The sequence below is a fragment of the Pristiophorus japonicus genome, chromosome 13, assembly GCF_044704955.1.
Source record: "Pristiophorus japonicus isolate sPriJap1 chromosome 13, sPriJap1.hap1, whole genome shotgun sequence".
NCBI lineage: Eukaryota > Metazoa > Chordata > Chondrichthyes > Pristiophoridae > Pristiophorus > Pristiophorus japonicus.
The window spans coordinates 2,759,109-2,786,569 of record NC_091989.1 but is presented as its reverse complement, the minus strand read 5'-3'; the positions used below and the strand labels follow the sequence as shown (position 1 = coordinate 2,786,569).

General features: G+C 47.7%; 1 protein-coding gene across 2 annotated transcripts in view; it reads left to right on the top strand.

The window, feature by feature from the left end:
* sema3d (sema domain, immunoglobulin domain (Ig), short basic domain, secreted, (semaphorin) 3D) overlaps window positions 1–27,461 on the top strand; it is a 337,849-nt gene that overhangs the window by 11,594 nt on the left and 298,794 nt on the right. For both annotated transcript variants that reach the window (XM_070897059.1, XM_070897058.1), the window contains exon 2: window positions 21,526–21,720. In XM_070897059.1, the coding sequence (XP_070753160.1) occupies window positions 21,561–21,720 (160 nt within the window). In that variant the 5' untranslated portion in view covers window positions 21,526–21,560. The remainder of the gene's footprint in view (window positions 1–21,525; window positions 21,721–27,461) is intronic.

Sequence of the window (27,461 nt, the reverse complement as noted above, 5' to 3'; positions counted from 1 at the left end):
CTGTAGGTGGGGTGGGGTGTGTCTGTGTGGGTCGGGTGCGTGTGTGTGGTCAGATAAGCGTCAGCAGCATAGAATCGGGCGAGTGCCGCCTGCTTTTGGAGCAGCCAGCTGTGTCTCCGAGCCCCTCAGCAGGAGCAGACGCCTGGCACCTGCAACTACAACAGACTTGTTATTTCTAACAACTTGCTGCGATTGTTCAGCTGCAAACTGTTGTCCTGCTGCTCGGGGAGTCAGAACCAACCTGGGAATCGTCTTGCGCTGTGTGAGATAAGGAAACATAGAAAATAGGTGCAGGAGTAGGCCCTTCGAGCCTGCACCGCCATTCAATAAGATCATGGCTGATCATTCCCTCAGTACCCCTTTCCTGCTTTCTCTCCATACCTCTTGATCCCTTTAGCCATAAGGGCCTTATCTAACTCCCTTTTGAATATATCCAATGAACTGGCATCAACAACTCTCTGCGGCAGGGAATTCCACAGGTTAACAACTCTCTGAGTGAAGAAGTTTCTCCTCATCTCAGTCTTAAATGGCTTACCCTTTATCCTTAGACTGTGTCCCCTGGTTCTGGACTTCCCCAACATCGGGAACAATCTACCCGCATCTAACCTGTCCAGTCCTGTCAGAATCTTATACGTTTCTATGAGATCCCCTCTCATCCTTCTAAACTCCAGTGAATAAAAGCCCAGTTGATCCAGTCTCTCCTCATATGAGCGTCCAGCCATCCCTGAAATCAGTCTGGTGAACCTTCGCTGCACTCCCTCAATAGCAAGAATGTCCTTCCTCAGATTAGGAGACCAAAACTGAACACAATATTCCAGGTGAGGCCTCACCAAGGCCTTGTACAACTGCAGTAAGACCTCCCTGCTCCTATACTCAAATCCCCTCGCTATGAAGGCCAACATGCCATTTGCCGCCTTCATCGCCTGCTGTACCTGCATGCCAACTTTCAATGACTGATGTACCATGACACCCAGGTCTCGTTGCACCTCCCCTTTTCCTAATCTGCCGCCATTCAGATAATATTCTGCCTTCGTGTTTTTGCCCCCAAAGTGGATAACCTCACATTTATCCACAACCAACATCACTAAAGAACTTGCATTTACATAGCGCCTTTCACAACCTTATTACACCCCAAAGCACTTCACAGCCAATGAAGTACATTATGAAGTGTAGTCATTGTTGTAATGTAGGAAACTCGGCAGCCAATTTGCGCACAGCAAGCTCCCACAAACAGCTGTGATAATGGCCAGATAATCTATGTTTCTTTAATGATGTTGGTTGAGGAATAAATATTGGCCCCGGGACACTGGGGAATAGAGGAGAGGAGGGGAGGGGAGACCTTATTGAGGTGTGTAAAATTATGAGGGTCCTATATAAAGTGGATAGAAAGGACCTATTTCCCTTAGCAGAGGGGTCAATAACCAGGGGGCATTTAAAATAATTGGCAGGAGGTTTAGAGGGGATTTGAGGGAAATTTCTTCATGCAGAGGGCGGTGGGGGTCTGGAGCTCACGGCCTAAAAGGGTGGTAGAGGCAGAAACCCTCACCACATTTAAAAAGTCATCATCACAGGCAGAGTCCCTCGGAATCGAGGAAGACTTGCTTCCACTCTAAAAGTGAGTTCCCAGGTGACGGAACAGTCCAATACGGGAATTACAGTCTCTGTCACAGGTGGGACAGACAGTGGTTGAAGGAAAGGGAGGGTGGGGAGTCTGGTTTGCCGCACGCTCCTTCCGCTGCCTGCGCTTGGTTTCTGCATGCTCTCGGCGACGAGACTCGAGGTGCTCAGCGCCCTCCCGGATGCACTTCCTCCACTTAGGGCAGTCTTTGGCCAGGGATTCCCAAGTGTCGGTGGGTACTGATCAGAATGAAAAAGTACTTGGATGTGCACTTGAAGTGCTGTAACCTACAGGGCCACAGACCAAGAGCTGGAAAGTGGTATTAGGCTGGATAGCTCTTAATCGGCCGGCACGGACACGATGGGCTGAATGGCCTCCTTCTGTGTCGTAAATTTCTATTCTATTCTATGGGGAGAACTCCCCTGCTCTTCTTCAAAATAGTGGGCCATAGGATCTTTTATGTCTACCTGGGAGGGAAAATGCTTATGCTTCTAGCAGTCTCCTGTAGAGATCTAGCCAGCAGAAAAAAAATTCAAAAATCAAATTACATTTTTACAATTTACTATGCACCTATAACCTCATTGTAATTCTTTATATTGTTCCTAATTAAGCTAGTAGGTATTTAACTCCAATGTAATTTAAGACTGCATGACATCAGATTATAGATTGAAATTACTCTTTGAATGAGGCGGTGGAATTCCATGAGAAGCTCAGTTAAGGAAAACTGGATCAACCTCGGGCTGTAATCGAGGGTCTCAGAGCAGGGCAGCACGAGTGAAAGATGGTAGTCTGAGCTGGAGACAGCCAAGGAGAGTTCGAAGCACATCGTTGTATCTTCAGAGAGCTTGTGTAATTTTAGTGCAATGTTAAAAGGGAGGACGCTTCCATTATTCCTGAGGACGGAACACTCTATCTGCTGCAGTCTGTGTACTTGTGGAGTGAAGCCAAAATGGCGCATGTGTAGTTTGTGATGTATGTCTGATCCCCAAACATTTCACATGTATAAACTCCTCGCACCAGGGAGATGTCCGACTGTTGGTGATGAAGCCATTTATAGAAATGAGAAGCGTCTGGAATGAACTCATGGTACGTCTTTTTTCGTCACCATTCAATCTGCACGTTACCAATGACGAGAGAGGCAAAGCATATCGATGCGTTTAAGGAGCAGCAAGATGAGGGAGAAATGAATAAAAGTTTATGGTGATGGGGAGAGATGGCGAGGGGTGGGAAGAGGCTGGTGTTGACATAAACCCCGGCACGGAGCAGTGGGGCTGTGCTGTATGTTCCAGGTAAGCTTTCATTACGAGAGATTGGCTCTAAAATCCTTTGAGGAACTCTCCTATTACAGGGTGTGTTATGTTACTTGTCTAGTTTGGAGAACCTGTGGTTTGTCAGTTCCCACAGAGCTGCACTGCACCTACAGGTTTTAATATAGTTACAGGAACAGATATGTGGCACCACCAGTCAGTTGTCAAGGGGAAAGTTCCTCGAGGGCTCCAATCAGTCGCTGCAGAATGCAGGGAGGGGAGGGGAGGGGATGGACCTCAGCCACATCTCAAGCTCCTGTGTCATTCCAGCCAGCATGCTGCGATTGTCTGAGCAGAGCTCGTCACCATTTGCACAACTTCAGAAACTCTTGTGTTGAGCTAAATCCACTTTCATATCTGCCTCTAACTTCCTAAAAGAAATAAAATGAGTTCTTGCTCAATTTTGTGCTGGCACCTTTCCATTATGGCTGCATTTATAAACTATAATCGTTCCCTATTTAAAAAATCATGCTCCTGGATTAAAAATAACAAGGAATGAAAAATAATGAGCAATAATTCTAAATGTCAATGATTGAAACAAATACTTCCAAGACTCCGATTTCATGCCAGCTGTTGATTTTTCAAAGTCAGTTCTATGCCCCAGTGGGACTCACTCGGTTGAGTGGGGAAGGGGTGAGAACATTTGAGTCCCCTCCGCCATCCTTCCCCCAATCCATGTGGTTCACCCCCCCCCCCCCCCCCCCGGCCCCTCACTACCCCATCACAGCATCTCGGGTGGCTTTAGTCCAAATTATTTCAGAAATGGTGAAAAATGATTTCGGACAAATGCTGAAACAAAATGAGAGCAATGTTGCATGATATCTACGCATGTGTTGTAATCTGGCGTTATTTCATCAAAGAGAAGGAATTAAAATGTTACAGTGTGGAACGATAAGGAATCATTTTCCAACTTTGCATTCATTTCTTTCTTTCTCGGACAATTGTGCGGCAATGGATCATAGTCCAAGAGCAAGAAAACAGGGAGAAGGGAAAAAACATTGTGGAAAAGAAGAACCCATTTCGAGACGGCAATGATTGTTTGTTTGTGTTGTCCACCAACAGATATTGGAAAAGCAAACACATTTTGTTGCAGTTGTCAGAATGAGGGATGAGCTGTCACATCGTGTCCGTCTCCCGTCACAAAAACCAGACCAAAGCATTGGAAGATTTGCGGGATAACAAAGCACATCCCCTGAATGCTGCTTCAGCTCTGGTATTCACTCAGCTTCCTCACATAATAGGAAAGGGCTGACTATCCATACATTACATTTCTTATTTCTTGTTTTGTGTCAGTCGTGGCTCAGTGGGCAGCAGTCCCTCTCGCCTCTGAGTCAGAAGGTTGTAGGTTCAAGTCCCGCTCCAGGGACCTGAGCACAGAAATCGAGGCTGACATTCGCGCAGTGCAGTGCTGAGGGAGTGCTGCACTGTCGGAGGTGCCATCATTTGGATAAGATGTTAAACCGAGGCCCTGTCTGCTCTTTCAGGTGGGTGTAAAAGATCTCATGGCACTATTTTGAAGAAGAGCAGGGGAGTTTTCCCCGGTGGCCTAGGGCCAATATTTATCCCTCAATCAACATCACTAAAACAGATTATCTGGTCATTATCACATTGCTGTTTGTGGGAGCTTGCTGTGCGCTAAAATTTTCTGCCGCGTTTCCCACATTACAACAGTGACTATGCTCCAAAAGTACTTCATTGGCTGTAAGGCACTTTGAGATGTCCGATGGTCGTGAAAGGCGCTATATAAATCCAAGTCTGTCTTTCTTATACAAAATATATTTTACTCCAACAGCGATGAGTTTGCGGACAAAATCTAAAATCACGCATTTGGATCAAATTGGAACATTGGATTAGAGCGGAGTTAAGGAGAACTTTTTTCACCCAGAGGGTGGGGGGGGGGGGGGGGTCTGGAACTCACGGCCTGAAAGCGTGGTAGAGGCAGAAACCCTCACCACATTTAAAAAGTACTTGGATGTGCACCTGAAGTGCCGTAACCTACAGGGCTGCGGACCCAGAGCTGGACAGTGAGATTAGGCTGGGTAGCTCTGTGTCGGCTGGCACGGACACGATGGGCCGAATGGCCTCCTGTGCCACACATTTCTATGATTCTATGATTATTTATGGGTTTCCAGCAATTACAATGGTGAAAGAGTCATGTGATCAATTATTAATAAGTACAGCAAATGGAGAGGAAGAACCAGGTGAAGAGGGCAGAGTTCTGCGACCAGAGTTCTCACGGATACAGTGCATGGAACATGGCATCCATATCGTCAACATTCACCCTTCCTTTCAGGAGTGCAGCCCGATGCAGCAAGCATGTGGTTTCTCATTGCGCTGTTGGTTTTGACCATTAGAGGGAGCAACGTGCGGCAGTATACCACTGCAGGGGCAGCGCGAGCGTGTGCAGGAGAGCCATGGCTGTGAAGAGGGTGACCTGATTGGACATCACCTTAACCCAGGTCGGTGACTGCAGCGCGGGCAGGTACAGCAGGAGCGGCAAGGGTTTGTAGAGGGATGTGATCGGGGACCAGGAGAGGCGAGGGCCCAGGGGCAGCACGGGCCCAGCCCACACTGCGATATGTGAGCGCACTAGGTCCGTGCAGCAGAGCAGGTCTCCAGTCGTCCTGGTTAATCCTTGCCACTGGACCAAGACCTCGCTCTGTCAAGCCCGTGTGGTGGCTGGTGTGTAACGGTCACCCCACGTTAAACAAAATCCATCCACAGGCATCTTCCACCCTTCAGGATATAGTTCGGGTCCTTCATTGGAACACCTGTGAAGTCGTCCCTCGATACGCGGGACTGCCTATGAGATGGGTTGGCTTTGATTACATAATTTATGTTCTGTGTCGCAGTGCTAGTTAGTTGTGGGCCCTGTGGGCTTTCGGCAATACAGAAAGGGGAAAGGTTCCCTCTGCTTTGCCCAACACTTGCTCGATGGCACCATGAACATTCTTACAGGAGCTTTCCAATGGGTCATCCAGAACTATGTTGCTTGTAGTGCCCACTTACACACCCAGAAGACAAAGTGAAGTTCAACATTCCTTCAGGAAGGTTACAAAAAAAGGATACAACATTTATTTCCCGTTTAACACGCTGTGTCACTTCACCTCCCTAGTAAAACATTGCTAAATTTTTTTTTTTTTAACCTTGAAAGGTTCAGAACTGAGTTTTAAAGCGCCAAAGTTGCTGTGGTCAGTCCAGTCGCTGTGAGCGAGACCCAGGGCCCATAGGTTTCAGCGATTGCTTTAACCAATGAGCTTTCCTTGGGAGGTAGATGGTGAACTGGGTTGTGGGACAAGTTTTGCTGGCTTTGGTTTCCAAACTCTCCTTTTAATAGAAGCCTGGGCATCTTGTCCTCCCAGTGTGGGTAAGCAAACATGAGCACGACATTTCTCCCTCAAACTCTGGAGCAGGTGCCATCAGATTATCTCCCGGCATGTGTCCATGCCGTCACAGATGCTGGAGGCAGATCAGCTTTTGGATGAGCCTGTTTGCACAAGTCTGCTGAAAGCCCACTTATATCAGAGCTGAATTTAATCTGACATGGGGATTTATCTTTCCTTTACTCCGTATTGACATCAAAGCTAATCCTCACCACTTTAATACTGAAGGGAGAGTCTGATTTAATGGTTGGAAATTCAAAAATTGGTTGTAAATTGGGATAAGAACCAGGTGGTACATTTTCTCATGGTGTGTTTATTACTTAAAAGGGAACTGTATTATACTGAATTATTACATAATCCTCACATAGAAAAACTAATTACTAGCATCGACCTTTTAGAAAGAAAGACTTGCATTGATAAAACACCTTTCATGATCTCAGCACATCACAAAGCACTTTACAACCAATTAAGTCCTTTTGAAGTGTGCTCGCCGTTGTATTGTTGGAGCGCGAGTCTTATCTGCGCACAGCAAGGTCCCACAACACCAGTGAGATAATGACCCGGTAATCTCTTAGTTTTTTTGGTTGAGGGATAAATATTGGACACAGAAGAACTTCTCTTCTTTGAATAGCACCATGGGATCTTTTTGATCCACTGAGAGAGCAGACGGTTTAACGTCTCGTCTGAAAGACGCCAGCTCCGACAGTGCAGCACTCCCTCAGTACTGCCCCTCCGACAGTGCAGCGCTCCCTCAGTATTGCCCCTCCAACAGTGCGGCGCTCCCTCAGTACTGCCCCTCCGACAGTGCGGCACTCCCTCAGTACTGCCCCTCCGACAGTGAGTACTGCCCCTCCGACAGTGCAGCACTCCCTCAGTACTGCCCCTCCGACAGTGAGTACTGCCCCTCCGACAGTGCAGCGCTCCCTCATTACTGCCCCTCCGACAGTGCGGCACTCCCTCGGTACTGCCCCTCCGACAGTGCGGCACTCCCTCAGTACTGCCCCTCCGACAGTGAGTACTGCCCCTCCGACAGTGCAGCGCTCCCTCAGTATTGCCCCTCCGACAGTGCGGCGCTCCCTCAGTACTGCCCCTCCGACAGTGCTGCGCTCCCTCATTACTGCCCCTCCGACAGTGCAGCGCTCCCTCAGTACTGCCCCTCCGACAGTGCAGCGCTCCCTCAGTACTGCCCCTCCGACAGTGCAGCGCTCCCTCAGTACTGCCCCTCCGACAGTGCAGCACTCTCTCAGTACTGCCCCTCCGACAGTACGGCGCTCCCTCAGTACTGCCCCTCCGACAGTGCAGCACTCTCTCAGTACTGCCCCTCCGACAGTGCAGGGCTCCCTCAGTACTGCCCCTCCGACAGTGCAGGGCTCCCTCAGTACTGCCCCTCCGACAGTGCAGGGCTCCCTCAGTACTGCCCCTCCGACAGTACAGGGCTCCCTCAGTACTGCCCCTCCGACAGTACGGCACTCCCTCAGTACTGTCCCTCCGACAGTACGGCACTCCCTCAGTACTGTCCCTCCGACAGTACGGCACTCCCTCAGTACTGTCCCTCCGACAGTACGGCACTCCCTCAGTACTGTGCCTCCGACAGTACGGCACTCCCTCAGTACTGTCCCTCCGACAGTACGGCACTCCCTCAGTACTGCCCCTCCGACAGTGCGGCGCTCCCTCAGTACTGCCCCTCCGACAGTACTGCCCCTCCGACAGTGCAGCACTCCCTCAGTACTGTCCCTCCGACAGTACGGCGCTCCCTCAGTACTGCCCCTCCGACAGTGCGGCGTTCCCTCAGTACTGCCCCTCCGGCAATGCGGCGCTCCCTCAGTACTGCCCCTCCGACAGTGTGGCGCTCCCTCAGTACTGCCCCTCCGACAGTGCAGCACTCCCTCAGTACTGCACTGTAATGTCAGCCTAGATTTTTTTTTGTGCTCAAGTCTCTGGAGTGGGATTTGAACCCACAACCTTCTGACTCAGAGGCGAGTGTGCTGCCCACTGAGCCACAGCTGACATTCTGGGCCCATCTCTACAGATGATCAGCTTTCAGAGGACAACTTAACCTTCAAATTCTCCAAAAATATTATCACAATAAACCGAACCGATCATGAGGAATTTAAATTTAGTTGGAGCATAGTGAGAATATTCCAGCACTCTGGTAATATTTGAAGCCTGGTGGGGTCCAGGGGGTGGCCCAGCCCATGTTCCGTGACTATTACAGCCGTGTTGTGGCGTTCAGTATCAAGCTGTTTCCGAACAATGTCATGATCAGCCTTTCTCCAGAAACACATCTTCAGGAATAATTTGGGATATTTCTCTCTGCCTGAGGCTGTGCAGAATGACTGAGAACTTTCTAGTAAGTAGAAAGTGTGAAATTAAACCACTGAAAGACATATGTGTCAGATCATAAAAAACATTGGCAGTCTCAAATAAAATACTCGGGGTGTGGGTTGGATCTGCCATTTATATCCCCTCGCCCTGGGCTGTTCTTATTGTTCAGTATCAACACCCTCCCGAGGGAAACGAGTGCAGCCTCTATTGGGGCCAGAATCGCGAGAAAGAGGCGGCCTTTTTATATCAGGGATCTGAAAGGCACATTTTACTGTATGGAAATTGAAAGAAACGATAATATGCTTTAATTTTTGGAATGCTATATGTGCTGCAATTCAAATAAATCTTTGGTATCCCTCTGGCCGTTTCTCATTTCTCCACACAAAGATTCTTTTCACCAGAAGAGTAGAACTTCATCGACAGCCATTGCAAGCTTTCTCTGTACTCCGAGGTGACCAATATCGGGTGATTTTGGGGATCATTTCTCTGTCAGCCGTGGCTCAGTGGGCAGCACCCTCGCCTCGGAGTCAGAAGGTTGTGGGTTCAAGTCCCACTCCAGAGACTTGAGCACAAAATCAAGCCTGACACTCCCAGTGCAGTGCTGAGGGAGTGCCGCACCATCGGAGGGGCAGTACTGAGGGAGCGCTGCACTGTCGGAGAAGGAGTACTGAGGGTGCGCTGCACTGCCGGAGGGGCAGTACTGAGGGAGTGTCGCACTGTCGGAGAGGGAGTACTGAGGGAGCACCGCACTGTCGGAGGGGCAGTACTGAGGGAGTACTGCACTGTCTTTCGGATGAGACATTAAACCGAGGCCCCGCCTGCCCTCTCATATGGATGTGAAAGATCCCACGGCACTATTTTGAAAAAGAGCAGGGGAGCCGAGACCAGTGTCCTGGGGCCAATATTTATCCCTCAATCAACATCACTAAAAACAGATTATCCAGTCATTATCACATTGCTGTTTGTGGGAGCTTGCTGTGCGCAAATTGGCTGCCGCATTTCCTACATTACAACAGTGACTACATTTCAAAAGTACTTTATTGGCTGTAAAGCGCCTGGGATGTCTGGTGGTCGTGAAAGGCGCTATATAAATGCAAGTATTTTTTCTCTCTCGTTCTATGCTGGATTCTAGACTAGGCCAGTGTTTTCTCTGCTTGAATACAGCCATGGCAGCCAAAGCAGCACACAGAGAGCTCTGACCATGAGTCAGGTCGGACTCAGTGGAAGGTGTTTGATGTAAGTGTGTAGGTTGTCCTTGAATGGCCATGTGTGAAGCACATTGGCTTACAGCGGAGGAGGCAACAGCACCTCTGGGATGTGAATTTAGAAGAAAAACTGGCATTATTGGCACTCCGAAATAGCAAGTGTAGGGAAACGACAGCCGATCTGTCGATATTTGACCAAGAACGTTTTGTTGATATCTTAGAACGTATCCTTCATCAGACCTTTGAACTGCTCACTGAGCGTCTCTGCAATTCCAACATAAGAACATAAGAACATGAGAATTAGGAACAGGAGTACGCCATCTAGCCCCTCGAGCCTGCTCCGCCATTCAACAAGATCATGGCTGATCTGGCCGTGGACTCCGCTCCACTTACCCGCCCGCTCCCCATAACCCTTAATTCCCTTATTGGTTAAAAATCTATCTATCTGTGACTTGAATACATTCAATGAGCTCGCCTCAACTGCTTCCTTGGGCAGAGAATTCCACAGATTCACAACCCTCTGGGAGAAGAAATTCCTTCTCAACTCGGTTTTAAATTGGTTCTCCTGTATTTTGAGGCTGTGCCCCCTAGTTCTAGTCTCCCCGACCAGTGGAAACAACCTCTCTGCCTCTATCTTGTCTATCCCTTTCATTATTTTAAATGTTTCTAGAAGATCACCCCTCATCCTTCTGAACTACAACGAGTAAAGACCCAGTCTACTCAATCTATCATCATAAGGTAACCCCCTCATCTCCGGAATCAGCCTAGTGAATCGTCTCTGTACCCCCTCCAAAGCCAGTATATCCTTCCTTAAGTAAGGTGACCAAAACTGCACGCAGTACTCCAGGTGCAGCCTCACCAATACCCCGTACAGTTGCAGAAGGACCTCCCTGCTTTTCTACTCCATCCCTCTCGCAATGAAGGCCAACATTCCATTCGCCTTCCTGATTACCTGCTGCATCTGCAAATTAATTTTTTGGGATTCATGCACAAGGACCCCCAGGTCCTTCTGCACCGCAGCATGTTGTAGTTTCTCCCCATTCAAATAATATTCCCTTTTACTGTTTTTTTTTTTTCCCCCTAAGGCAGATGACCTCACATTTTCTGACATTGTATTCCATCTGCCAAACCTTAGCCCATTCGCTTAACCTATCTAAATCTCTTTGCAGCCTCTCTGTGTCCTCTACATAACCCGCTTTCCCACTAATCTTTGTGTCATCTGCAAATTTTGTTACACTACACTCTGTCCCCTCTTCCAGGTCATCTATGTGTATTGTAAACAGCTGTGGTCCCAGCACCGATCCCTGTGGCACACCACTAACCACCGATTTCCAACCCGAAAAGGACCCATTTATCCCGACACTCTGCTTTCTGTTAGCCAGCCAATTCTCTATCCATGCTAATACATTTCCTCTGACTCCGCGTACCTCTATCTTCTGCAGTAACCTTTTGTGTGGCACCTTATCGAATGCCTTTTGGAAATCTAAATACACCACATCCATCGGTACACCTCTATCCACCATGCTCGTTATATCCTCAAAGAATTCCAGTAAATTAGTTAAACATGATTTCCCCTTCATGAATCCATGTTGCATCTGCTTGATTGCACTATTCCTATCTAGATGTCCCGCTATTTCTTCCTTAATGATAGTTTCAAGCATTTTCCCCACTACAGATGTTAAACTAACCAGCCTATAGTTACCTGCCTTTTGTCTGCCCCCTTTTTTAAACAGAGGCGTTACATTAGCTGCTTTCCAATCCGCTGGTACCTCCCCAGAGTCCAGAGAATTTTGGTAGATTATAACGAATGCATCTGCTATAACTTCCGCCATCTCTTTTAATACCCTGGGATGCATTTCATCAGGACCAGGGGACTTGTCTACCTTGAGTCCCATTGGCCTGTCCAGCACTTACCCCCCTAGTGATGAAGACATTCGGTGTCTCTATCACAGACTCTTCAATGTTGTTTTTCTCTGACAATGTTCTGCCCCACCTCCTCCTCCTCTGCGATGGGCATTGAGTCCTGGCTGGCATTAGATGATCGTTCATTTCAACAACAACAACCTGTATTTCTATCGCGCCTATAACGTAATCAAACGTCCCAAGGTGCTTCGCAGGAGCGTTATTAAACAAAACACCGAGCCGCATAAGGAGCAATTAGGACAGGTGACTTGGTCACAGAGGTAGGTTTTAAGGAGCGTCATAAAGGAGGAAAAAGAGGTAGAGAGACAGAGAGGTTTAGGGAGCGAGTTCCAGAGCTTGGGGCCCAGGCAACAGAAGCATGGCCACCGATGGAGCGATTATAATCAGGGATGCTCAGGAGGGCAGAATTAGAGGAGCACAGGGATCTCGGGGGGGGGGGGGGGGGGTTGTGGGGCTGGAGGAGTTTGCAGAGATAGGGAAGGGGCGAGACCATGGAGGGATTTGAAAACAAGAATGGGAATTTTAAAATCGAGACGTTGCTTAACTGGAAGTATTTCATTCCAAGACGCATCGCAGCTGAACTGGGAGTCATTGGCTGGCGATCAGGGGCTCGGGGTGCTGAGGCCAATACTACTGCCCTACCCCCCCCCCCCCCCCCCCGCCTCACCCCGCACCGATTGAGATCCAACCTCTCAGCACAAGCCGGGGAAATCAGAACCCTGGATCTTTCTGGTCTGTGCAGTGGAGCCTGTCTCTGTGCTGACTGACTGAGCTGCGATGCAGCCCAGCCTGTGGTGTGTGTTTGCAGCTGATAGGAGGGACACTTGCTGCAGGATGAGATAGAGACTGTTCAGTTTCCTCTGGGAAGCTGGTCGAAGGTTGTCTTCCCAGGACCCATGGCAAAGAGCAGCAGAGTATCCCTGAACCGCGAGTCAAACCTGCCACCATTTTGTGAAGTGAGTGAAAGGAATAACCTTACCCGTTACTCTTCACACCTCTCTTAGGAATCAAATTACTTTTATTTGAAAATGACACTTTATTTTGTGCAGCTGTACGAACCTCCTAATTGTTTCCTTTTGCATGTTGTGGTACATTTGTAATATCCTCAGGGTGTAAAAAATAGTAAGTACTGAGGAGAATGATGGCAAGGTATGCACGGGATATAAAAAAATATGTATTAATTCCCCATGCTGCGATAGTTTGTTTAATATCTGGGTGGTTTATGCAATTCCAGATCATTTACCAGCTGCAAATCTGCAGCTGAAATAGAACGACAGATGAAGATAGGTTTGTTCAGTTTGCTCCCAAGTATTTGGGGAAAGTAACTGATGAAAATAGCTGGGTAACTGATGAAAGGGAGTGCAGTGTCAGCACGGTAAGTTTGTGATGCGAGTCAGTGGTTGTTACTGGATAGTGTGCACTCGCTCGCCTGACTCTTGTGTTGTTGCTCGTCTTGCTGCACGTGTATTGGCTTATCCGAGCTGTCAGCGAGTGAAAGCCATCATAACTGGCTGCATGCAGGCAGCCATTCTTCAGATAAGCTCGAGTAGCAGGGATATAATGAGCCGCGAGTGTGGCCATGGAAAGATAAGACACTCAGTACAGGAGGAGACTGGAACACGATACCGGTCCCTGCCTTCATCTTCGAGCTATGCGAGCGCTGCTCGCCGGAGCTGATTGAAAGCCCCAAACCTCCATCGACAGACACACAACCTTGGATCCCGTTAAAGGAATACTCTGGACAAGGCTCACAACACTCTATATGCCGGCTGTACTTTGGCACTCAGTCCCAAACGTTAAACGTTGATCTTAAATGTAAGGAAGTAGAGTTACCACTTTGGGCACAGCTGGCAATCCAAGCCAAACTGCTTTCATTTTATGAATTGATTTTATGGTTCAAGTTTCTGCTCAAAGTAATTTGCATAACTACAAACAACATTGGCCATGAACCAATCGGCAGCAGTTTACAATGTCATTTGCTTTAAAAATATTCTGTGATGTATTTGAATAATGCCACTGACAATGGGTTTATCACCAGCAATAAATACTTTGTGTGTCTAGTCCACCACCCGTGAATAATCTGATTTTAAATGATTGAAAATTACTTTAATAAACTATACTGAACCATTACTAGTATCATTGGTGTACACCAGTCAATTTCTTAATAACAAGTATTTGTTGTTATTTAAAAGGTGCTTAATAGTGTCATATCGGACTGTTCAGCCACCAAAGAACTCACTTCAGGAGTGGAAGCAAGTCTTCCTCGATTCTGAGGGACTGCCTATGATGAATAGTGCCCTTGTGCCGAAAAAAAGCTTAATTTTAAGAGCCTCCTCGAAGGTCCGCAAATGGGTGCAATTAGCGGACACTCGATTTGGCGATTAATTCGATCTGTGGGCGGGGCCGGTTTTGTGGGCGGGGCTGTATTCCAGCACCGTGTTTTTTATCACGGAAACTCGATCTGCGCTGGACGGAACGTGTGCCTGAAATTCGGTGATCGTTTTCACTGGTTTGGTCGATGTGGGGCGAATTGCACTGAACCTAATGGAAACTCTGCCCCAGGATGTTTTATTTGGGATACTGGGACTATTTCCACTGGAACAGGGAAGGCTGAGGGGAGCTTTAATTGAGGTTTTTGGAAGAGAGAATAAGGAATGCAGTGGAAATAATGATGCAAGGTTGTCAATTTAAAATGATGGTTCAGTGTGGAAAGCGGTTCGGAGTAATGTCTTTACATTGATGGCTGTTGGAATATGGAATGCATTGCCACAGGGAATGATTGAGGCACAAAGGGAAAATTGGATGAATGTTTAAAGCAGAGAAAGGTACGAGGCGATGGGGAGAGACTAGAGCAGTTTTGGATTGCTTTAGCAAAGAGTGGGCAGAGAATAAAACACCAAATTACTTCCTCCTGCGTTGTAAACTTCTACTCTTCAACCTTTATATCTTTCCTTTCCTCTCCGTGCACGCAGTGCACTTAGCAACTGAATGTTGAGAGCATCAGCTATATTTTACTTTTAATTGCAACAGATTAATAACTTAATAAATACTTTGCTGCAGTTGCTCCTGCTAACTGAGTACCTACATTACATCAACATTTTCTTCCAAGAATTTGCCTATAAACATCACCAACATTCCGTTTCACAATTTATTGCTTAAGCTTGCTTGGGATAACTTTCCATAATGCTAATAGTTTTGTATTATTGTCTAAGACGTACGAGATGAACCCGGTCCTCCCTCTGCTCTTGTGTTCTTGCTCATAATGTACCATTGGCCGTTGACTTCAGTGAAATCGTAAATAAATACTCTGCTGTCTCCTGACAATTCGTTATGAAAAGAATAAATGATGTTTGTGAGCCCTTTCTGAGGGAGCCTTTAAAGTGGTGTGGTCTTTATACCCAGATACAGAAAACAGTTCAACAATCCATTTCATTACATCATGCACAAGCCATAAGACTACAATTTTATAATATGATCGAGCATTTTGACATAAATATTCACTGGCGAACTATTCGTCAAACACTTTTCCATAAAGACCATTGTCCTTTGGGTGGGGAAGTGGAGTTGAGGTCGAAGATCAGCCATGATCTCGTTGAATGGTGGAGCAGGCTCGAGGGGCCGAATAGCCGACTCCTGCTCCTAATTCTAATGTTCTTAATTAATTAGTAATCACTAGTTAAATTAATCTTTTATTTTCACCACATTTATACAGGGTCTTTGATGACCACCGGACGTCTCAAAGCGCTTTACAGCCAATGAAGTACTTTTGGAGTGTAGTCACTGTTGTAATGTGGGAAACGCGGCAGCCAATTTGCGCACAGCAAGCTCCCACAAACAGCAATGTGATAATGACCAGACAATCTGGTTTAGTGATGTTGATTGAGGGATAAATATTGACCCCAGGACACCGGGGATAACTCCCCTGCTCTTCTTCAAAATAGTGCCATGGGATGTTTTACGTCCACCTGAGAGAGTAGACGGGGCCTTGTTTAACGTCTCAGACGGGTGATGATAGTAAAATATTCTTGAAGTTCTGTGGCATGCAGTAATGTTTTCAGGATATTGCGAGGATATGATTATTAGCACCTTTAGTTTAAACTGCTCCCATTCTATTTTTAATGCAGAGCCATTTGAGAAATACTGAAAATAAGTAATCTGGATCTCTGTAATTTCACCCTTTGTAAGACAACACAAAATCACATTGTAACAGGGATGTGTTCCAATAGTGAGGCAAGTCAATGAGAATTCAACACCTGAATGTCTGTCACAGCACCAGTTTATGTGTAGTAATTAATAGACTGATTGTGGTATAAGCTGAACCCAACCTGCTGCTCTTGTGGTTTTGTCTGATGTGCGTAGAACCTGTTGCATATTTTTTATTTCATCTTGGTCAGTGAGTGCCTCAAAACAGAGCAGCTAGGCCGTGGCTTTTAACATTCTTGGTCGATGCCTGTGTGTGACTGCTCGTAACACAATCCCTCTGATGTATCTGAGACCTTTCTTCATTATCACCCCGTTGCTTTTATCGGACATCTGTTCAGTTTTAACTTAGTGCCTCTTCCTGTCTGCTCGTAAATAGCTTCCGACTCCTCGGGAAAGCCGGCAGGCTTGCCAAGATTAATGGCGAGCTGACGTGGCCCAGCCCAGCGCAGGTGCTCGCTGCCTTTCCAGGGTGCTGGCCTGCACTGTCCACAGGATCTCCGAGCCCCTGCATCCTGCGTACAGACCCTTTGAGCTAACTTCCCAGTAAAACAATTGCAATAGAATCGTCAGGAAGAGGATGTTTCACTGTGCTTTGTGTGAGCATTAATCATCACAGGCGGTCCCTCGAAATGAGGATGACTTGCTTCCTCGCCAAAAAAAGGGATGAGTTCACAGGTGTTTCAATGAAGGACCTGACATTCCAGATCCTGAACTGCATCCTGAAGCGTGGAAGATGCCTGTGTGTGGATATTTTAACGTGTGGTGGCTGTTGCACACCAGCCACCACATGGGCTTGTCAGAGCGAGGTCTTGGTCCAGTGGCAAGGGTTAACCAGGACAACCGGAGACCTGCTCTGCTCTGGGATTCTCAGTACGAGCAGGGGGATGTGTGTCGAGACAGGATGTCCCAGCTCTCCACTTTTAAAGGGACAAGGAGAGGACCAGCTGGGCTAAATGGCCCTGCTTTATGACATCACTGCAGTGCCTAGTGGAGGTTAGTCGACTGTTTGTGGCGGAGGAGCGGCGAGAGATTGAGGCGGAGGTACGGCAAATGAGAGTACGGGGTCCAGAAGAGGCGAGGGCCCAGGGGCAGCACGGGCCTGCCCACACTGTGCACTAGGTCCGTAAGCATTAATCCCACACTTGATGACAACACGATCAATGTCAAATAGTGTCAGTGAAAGTAAATACACAATGTTTTTTACTGATAGTTCCTTCAGGGATTAGTATAATTTTGACTGCAGATCACAAATGAGTTTGTAAAATCTCCAACTCTGGCCTCTTGTCCACCCTGCACTACCTTTGCCCCAAGCTATGGAGCCCCTTTTTCCTACATTACAACAGTGACCACACTTCAAAAAGTACCTCATTGGCTGCAAAGCACTTTGGGTTGTCCGGTGGTCGTGAAAGGCGCTATATAAATACAAGTCTTTCTTTTTTCCTTTGCCTCTCCACCTCTCTCTCTTCCTTTAAGACGTTTACTAAAACTTTGAGTAAACCTTTGGTCACCTGTCCTAATGTCTCCTCCTTTGGTTCAGTATCACTTTTTGTCTTGGGATGATTTACTAATTTAAAGGCGCTATATAAATACAAGTTGTTGTGTAGACAGTGGGGGTCAGTTTCAAACTACCACCTGAATGATGAGGAAAACGGTGTGGTAGTAGTCAGTAGTAAGTTGGTAATTACCCACGGTGTGTGTGTGTGGGATTTCGGCTCAGTCAGTCACACTCTGGTCTCTGGGTCAGCAGGTGGGGGGTTAGTGGAGGTTTAAGCAGCATCTGGGCTGACACTCCAGCGAGTGCTGCATTGCCAGAGGTCCCATCCTTCTGCTGAGATGGTAAACCAAGGTGCCATCTGCCGGTTGTGTGGTTCAGACAGATTTAAAAGATCGTGTGGCGTTGATGGGAGAAAAGCAGGGAGTTCTCCTGGTGTCCTGGCCACCAATTCTCCTTCAATTAATGTTACCCCCAAAAAACAGATCAGCTGGTCATTTTGCTCATGGATGTGGAACGTTTCTGGTGTTCAGCAACTCGCTTCAAAAGTAGCTCACTGTACAAGCACTTTGCGAGATTTCAATATGATAAGACAGGATATAAATGCAAGTATTGCCATTAGTATCGCTAATAACCAACTAGCACTTGCTGGTAGGGATGGTGGAGCTCAGTACTAACCAGAGTTAATTCTCCTTCCTTTGTATTTCTCACAACTGTCTGTGCTTTGCCCACCTCCTCTCAAGGCTGTGATATGATCCCACCCTCTTACAGCTGGTCCAAGTGCAAATTCGTGTGTAAGCCCATCCAGCTAATGTCACTGTGCTTTTGACAATGGTGGGCTAGCGGGGGAGTTGCACTCAATGTTCACATTCCAATACTTTCCAGTACGAGAGACTATCGAGCAATCTGGAGCAAGATACTTCAGGGAGGGTCCATGATTCTTGGTATCACTTTCTCATCTGACCTCAAAGGGAACTCCTGCATCACCTCCATTGTTAAAGTTAATGCTATGAGGTTTCTTTCATTTCCTTCTCCTCACAACAATTCTTAATCTTCTGTAAAGCCCAAATCTGTCCAATACTGGAACACCAGTCAGTCCCTTTCCTTCTAATACTGCTCTTGCATTCCTAGGCTGGAAATTACAGAAAGCTTTTTGCCTAAAGGGTGATCACTTTCTGAACTCTCATCTCCAGCCTCTCCTCCTCGCTCACAAATGTTTTGCTCTATCTTTATTTTAACGATGCCTCTATATAGAGTGCTGCTCCTTCTAAACTACAAATACATTGCTCTACATACTTATATCAGCCGGGGCTCAGTGGGCAGCACACTTGCCTCTGAGTCAGAAGATTGTGGGTTCAAGTCCAGCTCCAGAGACTAGAGCACAAATATCTAGGCTGACACTCGCAGTGCGGTGCTGAGGGAGTGCCGCACTGTTGGAGGGGCAGTGCTGAGGGAGCGCCGCACTGTCGGAGGGGCAGTGCTGAGGGAGCGCCGCACTGTCGGAGGGGCAGTGCTGAGGGAGCGCCGCACTGTCGGAGGGGCAGTGCTGAGGGAGCGCAGCACTGTCGGAGGGGCAGTGCTGAGGGAGTGCAGCACTGTCGGAGGGGCAGTGCTGAGGGAGTGCAGCACTGTCGGAGGGGCAGTGCTGAGGGAGTGCAGCACTGTCGGAGGGGCAGTGCTGAGGGAGTGCAGCACTGTTGGAGGGTCAGTGCTGAGGGAATGCAGCACTGTCGGAGGGGCAGTACTGAGGGAGTGCAGCACTGTCGGAGGGGCAGTACTGAGGGAGTGCAGCACTGTCGGAGATGCAGTCTTTCAGATGAGACCATGTCTGCTCTCTCAGCACAATTTCAAAGAGCAGGGGAGTTATCCCCGGTGTCCTGGTCAATATTTATCCCTCGATTAACATCACTAAAACAGATTATCTGGTCATTATCACATTGCTGTTTGTGGGAGCTTGCTGTGCGCAAAAAATCTGCCGCGTTTCCTACATTACAGCAGTGACTACACTTCAAAAAATACTTCATTGGCTGTAAAGCGCTTTGGGATGTCCTGAGGTCATGAAAGGCGCTATATAAATGTAAGACTTTCTTTCTTTTCCTATCTGTTCTCTACATCGTCACTATGTTCAAGACTCATTGCATCACCCTACACCAACTCATTCTTTCCCAGAACTTCAAAACCATAGACCTGCTTCTTTCTCGCTGTAACTTCCAGCTTTCCTCTTTAGTATCACTGGTCTTTCTCATCTTTACTCCACTTTTGTCTTTGTGCTGTTCTGTAGTATTGACAATGGCTGTTCATGTTGGTGTCTCAACAAACAACATCACCATCATAGGCAGTCCCTCGTATCGAGGATGACTTGCTTCCACGCCAATAAGGGATGAGTTGACAGGTGTTTCAATGAAGGACCTAATATTCCGGATCCCGAATTACATCCTGAAGGGTGGAAGATGCCTGTGTGTGGATTTTTTTTAACGTGGGGTGGCCGTTGCACACCAGCCACCACACGGGCTTGACAGAGCGAGGTCTTGGTCCAGTGGCAAGGGTTAACCAGGACGACTGGAGACCTGCTCTGCTGCACGGACCTAGTGCGCGCACATATCGCAGTGTGGGCTGGTCTGTACTGCCCCTGGGCCCTCGTCTCTTCTGGGCCCCGGTCACTTCCCTCTACAAACTCTCGCCGCTCCTTCGCCCCTCCTGCTGTGCCTGCCCGCACTGCAATCAGTGACCTGGCTTCACAGCCATCGCCCTCCTGCAGCAGCACACGTTGCTCCCTGCAGTGGTATACCGCCACACGCTGCTCCCTGCAGTGGTATACCGCCGCACGCTGCTCCCTGCAGTGGTATACCGCCGCACGCTGCTCCCTGCAGTGGTATACCGCCGCACGCTGCTCCCTGCAGTGGTATACCGCCGCGCGCTGCTCCCTGCAGTGGTATACCGCCGCACGCTGCTCCCTGCAGTGGTATACCGCCGCACGCTGCTCCCTGCAGTGGTATACCGCCGCACGCTGCTCCCTGCAGTGGTATACCGCCGCGCGCTGCTCCCTCCAATGGCCCGGCCTGCTGATGGTCTTGCAGGCCAGGATCACGCCGATTTCCGGGCCGGGTTGCCGCATGCTGCTCCTTCTAATGGTCCCAGCCTGCATAGGAACATTGGAACAGGAGGAAGCCATTCAGCCCCTCGAGCCTGTTCTGCCATTCAATGAGATCAAGGTCTGTGAACTAATTCCATATACCCACCTTTGGCCCATATCCCTTAATACCTTTGGTTAACAAAAATCTACCACTCTCCGATTTAAAATTAACTATTGATCTAGAGCAGAAGAGAGTTCCAAACCTCTGCCACCCTGTGTGTGTAGAAGTGTTTCCTAATTTCATTCCTGAAAGGTCTGGCTCTAATTTTTAGACTGTGGCCCTTGTCCTCGACTCCCCAATCAGCGGGAATAGTTTCTCTCTCTCTACCCTATCCGTTCCCCTCAATATCCTGAAAACTTCGATCCTTAACCTTCTAAATTCTCGGGAATACAACCTGAATTTGTGTAATCTCTCCTTGTAACTTAACCCTAGGAATCTGAAGTTGAACAAAGTAACATCCCAGCTAATGTTTTGTAAACCAGGCTGTCAAGCCTAGTTACAGCGCCCTCAACCGTGGCTCAGCTGAGACCAGCTAACGTAGCAAAGAACATAAAGATTAGGAGCAGGAGTTGACCATTCGGCCCCTCGAGCCTGCTCCGCCATTCAATGAGATCACGGCTGATCTCCTGCCTCAACTCTACCTTCCCATCTGATCTCCATAATCCCTTTAATTCCCATAAAGACCAGGGATTGAATGTTGGACTTTCTAATGTCTATATAGTTTAGAACTAGACCACAAACATGGCAATTGAGCCATTGGGGTTCCGGATTGGAGTGCATTCTTTCTTTAACTCAGTTATTTTGTTTCTATTTATTTGACATTTTCAAACCATTGGAGCAACGAATTTCAACAACCTTGACCATTAATCTTGGGGCGTGAGATTGATTTTGTCCTGTGTAGAGGTGTTTTACATTCTTCCTTTGTCTTGTTACAGAGATTCTGTTATCACGAGAACCTGAATACTTGGTGATGGAGGCAGTGATGCAAGCAATGAGGAAATCTCCCAGAAGTCGCAGTCTCAAACTGCTCCCAAGCTGCTGGGTGCTGCAGGGCTTCCTCTCGCTGTTGATCGTTCCACTGGCGCAAACATGGAGGCAGAATCTGCCCAGACTCAAGCTTTCCCATAAAGGTAACAACCAGAGAGGGAGGCTATCAACGTGTCGGCCTCGCAGGAAAGAGAACCTTTGAGATGGTATTGTCTGAATGTTTTTGTTTGTTTTGGATACTGAATGCAAGAGCTCACAGCTGGTATTCACAGCATTAAAGGTGATGTGTTTGTTGGGCAACTTTACCACAGGAAGTTTGTGAAAGATCATACTGCCAGAGGGTTATTTACACTTGTGTATTCAAAGAGAAGTCAATGGAAAGGTCCCTCACTGATGTGTTTGTCAGAGTCATTCAGTGCAGTAACTGCCATTGCACCATGCACTGAAGCAAAGCCGCGTGGTTCTCTGGCCATTGTGCAGCGTTTATATTGCAGCAAAGTGCCAATCAAGCAACACTCCGCATTGGCATCAACACGATCATACGGGTGAGGCAGCACACGCGACTCTGGTGGCAGAGGCCGATCCCAGCAACTGCTGCTCGCCCAGCGCCCCCAGTGATGCGGGACGGGGGGTGGGGGGGGCGCATGTCATGGTACTTTCTGTACACAACCTGCCTGAGTGACAGCAAGGTCGGTCTGTCATCATCATAGGCAGTCCCTCGGAATCGAGGAAGACTTGCTTCCACTCTAAAAGTGAGTTCTCGGGTGACGGAACAGTCCAATATGGGAATTACAGTCCCTGTCACAGGTGGGACAGACAGTGGTTGAGGGAAAGGGTGGGTGGGGAGTCTGGTTTGCCGCACGCTCCTTCCGCTGCCTGCGCTTGTTTCCTGCATGCTCTCGGCGATGAGACTCGCGGTGCTCAGCGCCCTCCCGGATGCTCTGAAACCAGGAAATGAAAGCCATGGTCACAACTCTTACACAAGTGCGCTGCACAAGCTTATAGTTTTTAAAAATTCGCTCACTGATGTGGGCATGGCTGGCAAGGCCAGCATTTATTGCTCGTCCCGAAGGTGCTGAAGGGACAGTTAAGAGTCAACCGCATTGCTGTGGATCTGGAGTTATACATATCGGCCAGACCGAGTAAGGGCAGCAGATTTCCTTTCCTAAGGGACATTAGTGACCCAGATGGGTTTTTCCGACAATCCGGTAGTTTCATGGTCACCATTACTGACACTGGCTTTTTATTCCAGGTTTATTTAATTAACTGAATTGAAATTCCCCGGCTGCCGTGGTGGGATTTGAACTCGTCTCTCCCGATCATCAGTCCAGGTCTCGGGATTACTGTCCAGTCACATAACCACTGCGCTACCGTACCCCATGCATAGTTATTTCTGTGTCCATGCTTGCACTGAAATCACAACAACAACTTGCCTTTAGATAGTGCCTTTAACATAGTGAAACGTTCCAGGGTGGTTTACAGGAGCGTCAATCAGATAAAGTTTGACACTTTGCCACATAGAGATATTCGAGCAGGTGACCAAAAAGAGGTAGGTTTTAATGAGCAACTTAAAGGAGGCGAGAGAGGTAGAGAGGCGGAGAGGTCCCGGAACAGATTTCCGGGGCTTGGTGCCCAGGCAGCTGAAGGCACGACTGCCAATGGTGGAGCAAAAGGCCAGAATTGAAGGAGCGCAGAGATCTCAGAGGGTTGTAATTTACCTCAAAAAATTAACCAGGCAAATTGCAGAGTACTGGGAGCTGACCGTGTAGAGGAAGCAGACATAGACAGAACTGCTTGCGTATAAAACACTTCTTTACAATGCACGTTACCTTAAAGAGCTCAAACAGAGTTTAATGTGTTTACAGTCGTATTTTACCAAAAAATGCTGTGCTTATTAATGATTACACGGGTCAGAATCTCTAAAAACGTCTTCAACCTGTTCAACTCGGCATGTGACGATTGACTCTAAATGAGAACAAATACCTGCAGCATAATGTTTTGCCAGAGGTGGTTAATGTGTGCTTGGCTCGGTGTTTGATGTGGTGAAGGAGGTGTGGAATGAAGAGCAAAGACTTTTATCCCTGGTTGAAGATAATACAATTACAGCCCAAAGAATGTTACAGCACAGAAAGATGGAACCGGGCCCATCAAGTCTTCTCCAAATGAGGCACCAAGTCTAATCGTACTTTATCACTTGCTTTAACTATGCCGATTGGCTTGGACATCCCATATACCGAGAGTGAGTGGGGTAACTTCTGCAGGTAAGTTGAAATTCTGTACCTGAATGGGAATAATACCTGGATCAGGTGGGCCTTTCCCTTGAGGCACCTTTGGTTTTGAACCGAGAAGCTGTTGTGTGAAGTCCATGTCTGTGTTTCTCAGTCTGTCGTTCCATAGCACACTGTTTATAGCACGTTTGTCTGCATAGTTGTTTAAAACCTGACATTTCCTCCCTTCTTCATATGCATGCATTGTTAACTGTATAATTAGGGTAATTGCTGTGTGAGTGCATTGCTCTGTACTCTCATCTGTTATCTTGATATAAACATGTAATTAAAGGCCAACATAACTAGAGGAGGAAAAGAACGCAACGTGATCATCTCTTCTCCGCTATGGCAGCAGACAGTTTAATACATGCTGAGATTACATGGCATTAACTGCTGCTCATTGAGTAGACTCGTGGCCATAGATCTTCTATCCACCTGCACCAAGCTCATGGTCTACAGGGCAGTAGTGATACCCTCCCTCCTATATGGCTCAGAGACATGGACTATGTACAGCAGGCACCTCAAAGCACTGGAGAAATACCACCAACGCTGCCTCCACAAGATCCTGCAAATCCACTGGCAGGATAGACGCACCAACATCAGTGTTCTCGCTCAGGCCAACATCCCCAGCATCGAAGCACTGACCACACTCAAACAGCTCCGCTGGACGGACCACATCGTCCGCATGCCCGAGACGAGATTCCCAAAGCAAGCGCTCTACTTAGAACTCCTACATGGCAAGCGAGCCCCAGGTGGGCAGAGGAAACACTTCAAGGACACCATCGAAGCTTCCTTGTAAAAAGTTCAACATCCCCACCGACACCTGGGAATCCCTGGCCCAAGACTGCCCAAAGTGGAGGAGAAGCATCCGGGAAGGTGCTGAACATCTCGAGTCACTTCGCCGGGAGCACGCAGAAGCCAAGCGCAAACAGCGGACGGAGCGCACGACAACCCAAGCCCCCCACCCACCCGTCCCTCCAACCACCGTCTGCCCCACCTGTGACAGAGACTGTCGGTCCCGCATTGGACTCTTCAGTCACCTGAGAACTCCTGATAGTGTGGAAGCAAGTCTTCCTCGACTCCAGGGGACTGCCTCAGAAGAAAATACCTGTAAGTGCCATTAAAGTTGAGCTGGACTGTGGCAAAGGAATAGGCAAATTTCAAACCATTAGCTCCTTTGATTCGCTTCTTTGCCCAATCCAGTATGATTTATCCGGGTTCAGTTTTGAGAGTGGGACATCGACGAGGTCTCTGTGGGAATGGGCGGGTCTGGTGGTGGTGGCAGGGTACAAAGGATTGTGGGTCGGACAACACCCTGCTGCCATGGTCTGAGTCACATGCTCCGAAACAGTCAATGAGCCACAAAGCCAGGGGGCGATTTTAATCCTGCTCACTCAGCAGAAACCTGGCAGGCGGGCGGTTAAAATCGCCCTGGAACTTACCTGTCCGAATGTCACCACAATCCCAACATCTGCAATTTTAACCTGCTCTCCTGAGCGGGCAGCAAGGCAGACGCCCGGAACCAACAGGGTCCTTCTTTACACGGACATGGTGCGTCCCGATGACATCACTGAGACCCGACTGTAATTTTAACTTGGGCCTGAGCGGGGAGTCCGCCCAGAGTTAAAATCGTTAATTGTTCCCGAAAAATCTGTACTGTCAGCCATCCCAGGAGAGAAATTCTTTTGAGCAATTATTGTGCTATCATGTGAAATGAGTAATTATGACTTGCAGATCAATTTCTCTGAAAGAGGCTGCAGGTGGAAGTATCTGTTTGCCATTAAAATAAAGGGAAAAAAATGCTGGAAATGCACAGCGAGTCGGTGAAGATCTGTAACGGAAAAAGACAGGGCAATGTATTGGGTCAAGACCCTGTCTGTTGTAACAGTGTTATTAGGCTTGTCTTTACATTGGCGTATCTCAATGGGCAGCAGCAATAGGTTGTCTGTAGGGAGTTTTGGGTTGAATCTAGTCGGTATTATTCCATTAGTTAATAATATGATTTCTTGAGTAGGCAGCAAGGTCACAAGCTTCCCATCAGAGTTCAGCCGTTTAGCTAAACCACAGACAGTTCTAAATTGTATGGTTTGTTCTCCATGTATAAGATTTATTTTGGGTTCCATTACTGCAGAAATGAACAGCATTATATTTTAGATGTATATATGTAAAGGCTTGGAGTGAGGAATAATTTCTGCCACAGCCCTATATCTCCCTCTGACCATTTACAATCTGCCTTGTCTTTAATTTCCTGATGGAAAGTTCCACAAAAATGTATCCCCGATTCCCCAAAGGTTATCAAAAAACATTCCAAAGTATTCATCCGTCTTCATAATCTCCACTCTGGCCGACGTGTTATTAGAATAACAGGAAGATAGTTTGAATCAGTAAGTACCTGAGTGATGTGTTGGAATAGTGATGATAAACTCTGTTCATGTGGAATTCACGGAATAAACAGCACGCAGGAGAAAAGAGGCAAAAACCCGCCTTTATTTCAACGTCTGTTTCTGCTTCCCTCATCCTGCCCTGGGCTGGCGACTGACATTGTACACGTTGTGATGATACGAGGACGGATCCGCAAAGGGCTGAACTTTAAATCCAGTGTGCGTCGGTGGGAGACGCCTGTCACAGCTGTTGAAATACCCTGCTCTGGCCTGGCTCTGCGATTCTGGCTTTCATACAGCTGTCCTCGGGCCCTTGGCCGCCAGTCATTCCCATCTATCATGGACGACTTGTCCATTTATTTTCCAATGTCATTCTGGTCGCAGATAGCAGGGCAAGTGGAAATTCCGAGCCTGGAGAGTTGAGCAACATATAACAGCACCTTTTTGTTTGCTCAGTAACTGCTGGCTGAATCCTGCAGAGAAAGCAAGCAAGGGGCATGAAGAAAGTGTGAGGCTTTGGTCTCTGGCCTTAAACCAGGTAGCTCACCTCTTTAGCAGGCCTGCTATACAATCTGCAGATCTGGGATAAGCCTGACTTTAATGAACCACAGGTCTATCATTTACACAGTTAGATCGGGGGCTTAGATAAGATTGCAAAATAGGGATTTGTGTTGAAAGCTTTGCAGGTTCTGGAAGTCCCAAGGCAGAGTAAAACTATCACAGCAGTCTGTTTCTGTAAGACGAGTTAGCAAAACAGTTTAAATTGCTTCATCCTGTGTGGAGCTTTCGCAATACATAATAGCATTCAGCAGAAAATCATTCCACTCCATCAGGTCTGTCTTAGTTTGTTACAAATAAGTTGGATGATTAAATCAATTGCATCGGATATACAGCCCAGAAACAGGCCATTCGGCCCAACCAGTCCATGCCGGCGTTTATGCTCCACTCGAGCCTCCTCCCGTCTTTCCCCATCTAAATCTATCAGCATAACCCTCTATTCCCTTCTCCCCCATTGGCTTGTCCAGCCTCCCCTTAAATGCATCGATACTATTCGCCTCAACCCCTCCCTGTGGTAGTGAGTTCCATATTTTCACCACTCTCTGGGTGAAGAAGTTTCTCCTGAATTCCCCATTGGGTTTCTTGGTGACTATCTTATATTGATGGCCTCTAGTTTTGTACCTGACTCAAACTGACCAACTTTCATATTTCCTGCGAATTTGTTATAATCTGGACACC